Here is a 3,627-nt window from a genome sequence, read left to right on the forward strand (position 1 = left end):
CTACCCAGTTTGGCTTGAGTATGGTCTGTTGCTGAGCGAGAAGAGGAGGTATGAAGGTTGGGGGGACATTTGGGGAGACAGGTGGGGCAGAGAAAGGGTGGCAAAATAAGAAGTTTCCAGCCCCCCCCCCCCACGTGCTACATAGAAAGATACAGAAGTATGGCTCCTAAGGGCAAAAGGAGGAGACAAAGGGTTATGTGATCCAAACCTTCCCGAGAGTTTGCCTGGAATAGTCCCAGTTTATGTCTATTGTCCCAATAATAAGTATTAAAAGTACCCTTTTCCAGTTTCCCAGTGTGTCCCAGTTTCAGTGATGAAGCATACAGTCCCTGTGAGGTACTCACAGAATTCTGGATTAGAGGTCCTCACTCCCCCCCCCGCCCCCCAAGTCCTGTGTCTTTCACACTGTCTTGTGCTTTAATTCTCGTGCAACTGCCGAGCCAGGCTGAATTAAAGCTGCTGCCAGCGGGAGGCTTACTGGGTGGCCGTCCTCCCTATACAGGGCGACCGAGGGGCTCAGAAGTAAGGAACAGGGCGAGGGCCAAGCCAGGCTCCAGGACAGAGAGAAGGCACACCCGGGAATATCTGGGAATCCCTTGGTGAAGATGGAAGGAGATGGAAGGAGGAGAGGCACAGAACAGGGCAGGTGGAGGGGACAGCCTGGCCGTGTTCAGTCAGGGACGCGGATGGGTCGGTAAGCTGGTAACCACTCTGTTTAACATGCTTTAGAGAGCAGTAGGCAGGACAGCACATGCAGTCAGATACAACTGTTCTGAGGGCGCGGCAAGAAAACAGGGCTTGACAGAGGAAGGAGGGAGGGAAAGAGAGCGTGGGTAGAACCAAGGTCTTAGAGCCAGGGACTCTGGGGGAGCGATGAAGGAATCAGGAACTCACGGGTTAGAAACACAATGTGCCTCAACCGGAAGTCCATCTGTGGTCCATGTCACTCTTTTATATGGCCATCAACGTCAGTACTACAGCCGGAGTCCCTGGAGGCCTCCGGCCACCTGGGCACCTCGGAGCCAGCCCTTCCGTAGGCCCCGAGCCCCAGGCGAGCTCTGCTTCCGGTCTGCACGTCTCGGACCACACCCTCCCAGACACGGGGCAGGCTCTCAGCCCTCAGGTCCAGTTGGGGGAGCGGCAGGAGCAGGAGGGCCGGGCTCCTCCAACTGCACGTCATGCAGGTGCACGGTGGGGGTGGTGGGGTCTTTGCCCACTCCTTGGTTTGGGTCGGCCTGGTCGGGGTGGTGCCGGCGCACGTGCTTCACCACCTGGAACTTCTGCTTGGCCTTGTAGCTGCAGAGGCGGCAGAAGAAGGGGTGGCGGTCGGTGTGGGTGAGGGCGTGGTGGCGCAGGCCGGCGGCCCAGCGGAAAGCACGGTGGCACACGTTGCACACGTAGGGCTTGGCCTCGCTGTGCTTGCGGAGGTGGGTGCGCAGCAGGAAGCGGGTCTTGAAGGCCTTGCCGCACTGCTCGCACATGAAGGCCCGTGCCTCCCGGTGCCGTGTCTCCTGGTGCACGCGCAGCGCGTCGGCCCGGTTGGTACAGTACTCACACTCGGGACACTGGTATGGCTTCAGTCCTACAGGACAGGGCAGGGCCAACGAACAAAATTACTACCGAAGGGGTGGGGCAATGTTTAGTGGGCCCAGGAGTCACTGTGATCCTGGGATATGACACAAGCAGCAAGCTGGCTCATGATCGCATCTATGGAACGTTCCAGCCCCGTCTGACGTTTCTATGCCCTCCTCCCAACACAGCCCCTTGTGTACAATGAGCGCTCAATGGAAGCTGATACTAACTGGGCCCCTGAATAGCCACCTGATAGCAGTGAATACTCGCTCAAATATCACAGGGTTTCCAAATGGGAAACTCTAACCCCCCTTTTGATCATGGCGTACTCATGGAACTTGGGAATCCATTTAAACAGAACTCCTTGTTCAACTCAAAAAGTAAAAGAAAATGCTTAAGAAGGAAGGGGTAGAGGCAAGAGAGTGGCCTTCACAGATGCAGAATGCCCTGAAATGCATCTGGTTATTTCCTTGACACGAGGGGATCTGACGCATAATACAGGCATGCCATCATTAGCGGTTTTCTGAGCACCTATGGTTCATGGACTCCATACCCAAGAGAATAAAAGATGTTAAAACAGGTGAACCTTTCATGTTCTCCTCATTACTCCTAAAAGTTCCATCGTGTCTGCAGGACTAAGTAGACCTCTGCTGGTCACACATTTGTGTTGGGGGGGTTCTCAGTGGGGGTGCATGGCCTAGTGCCATGGTCAGCCGGGAAGCTTTTATAAAGTACCCAGGCCCAGGCCCTCAGGCTCACCTCTCTTCTGATTTTCATAGGTCTTCAGTGGGGTGGGAAGCTATTCTGGCCATTAACCACCCCCCTGGCCCCCAATGTGCACCCTGAATCTGAGTAAGGACATCTGCCAACTCAGGGAGGTTGGGTGTGCCGGGGGGGGGTACCCCTCTGGGCCCGTCCAAACCACGCAGACTCACCTGTGTGCTTGGTCATGTGGTACTTGAGCTGGTTGACCCACTTGCACTTGTAGCCACAGTCAGGGCACAGGTACTTCCGTTCTTCCTTGTGGATCCGCATGTGGTACTGGAGGAGGGAAGAGCCGAGCACGGTCCTCAATGGAGGTGCTCCCACCCTAGCCATACTCCCGTCACCAAGCGGGCGCCCCGGTCTGGCCGCTCCCACGCCACCCTGACCCACTGGGCCTGCCTCCTGGTCTGCCCCATCTCAGCTCTGCCACTTCCTACCTGTGCCTTTGGGTGCTCAGCCCCTAACTCTCAGTCTATTCATCTCTAAAATGAGAAACGGTTTTGCAAGGATTAAAATTACAGCGTCCAGCATGCAGTAAGTGCTCTATAAATGCTGGCCGTTATTATCCAGAACCCCACCGAACTATAAAATGCCTTTGTTGCAGACCAACCACGTCTAATGGAATTTCATCTTTGCAACAACCCTAGGAAGTATCACCCCCCGCTTTCACAGGGGAGGAATCTGAGGCTTGGAGACGTGAAGGGGCTTGACGGAGACCGCAGGGAGTTTCCTCCGCAGCCCGGCTGCCTTCCCTGCCTGGCCCGCGTGGCCCCTGGCCTTACCTTGAGGCGGGAGGGGTCAGCACAGGCGTAGGGACAGAGGTGGCAGCGGTAGGGCTTCTCCCCCGTGTGGATGCGGCTGTGCCAGGTGATCTTCTGCCGGTTCTTGGTGCTGTAGGCACAGTCAGTGCACTTGTAGAGCCGGGTGCCGCCGTGCCCTTTCACGTGGTGGTCTAGCACCAGCTGATGGCGGCACGCGAAGTCACAAAAGGGGCAGTGCAGAGGGGGCTGGCCAGCCCCCGCGCCCTCTGGGGCCGCCGCCGCCGCCTGCTCGTGCTGCGCCAGGTAGTGCTTGACCAGGCCCGCGCGCTCCCGAGCGGCGAAGTCGCAAAGCTGGCAGCGGTGGCTGAAGTGCCGCCGCCGCCGGTGCTCCTCCAGGGCCGGCCGGCTGGGGAAGGCCTCCCGGCAGGCCCCGCACTCCAGCCGCGGGTGCTGCTTGCGGGTGTGTCCTCGCAGGCTGGCCGGGCTGGGGCACAGCAGCCCGCAGCGGGGGCAGCGCAGGGGGCCCTCG

The 3,627-nt window shown here is 58.2% G+C and overlaps 1 protein-coding gene across 2 annotated transcripts in view; it reads right to left on the minus strand.

Annotated features, from left to right (window-relative positions):
- Positions 1–219: 219 nt before the first annotated feature.
- Positions 220–3,627, minus strand: part of ZNF142 (zinc finger protein 142) — a 17,472-nt gene continuing 14,064 nt past the window's right edge. The window contains exons 9-11 of one of the 2 annotated variants that reach the window (XM_034655171.1): positions 3,120–3,623; positions 2,508–2,613; positions 220–1,582 (exon numbers count right to left, since the gene is read on the minus strand). In XM_034655171.1, the coding sequence (XP_034511062.1) occupies positions 1,113–1,582; positions 2,508–2,613; positions 3,120–3,623 (1,080 nt within the window). In that variant the 3' untranslated portion in view covers positions 220–1,112. The remainder of the gene's footprint in view (positions 1,583–2,507; positions 2,614–3,119; positions 3,624–3,627) is intronic. The other variant, XM_034655170.1, reaches the window with a different exon arrangement.

This window comes from Ailuropoda melanoleuca, chromosome 2, assembly GCF_002007445.2.
Source record: "Ailuropoda melanoleuca isolate Jingjing chromosome 2, ASM200744v2, whole genome shotgun sequence".
In the NCBI taxonomy this organism is placed as follows: Eukaryota; Metazoa; Chordata; class Mammalia; order Carnivora; family Ursidae; genus Ailuropoda; species Ailuropoda melanoleuca.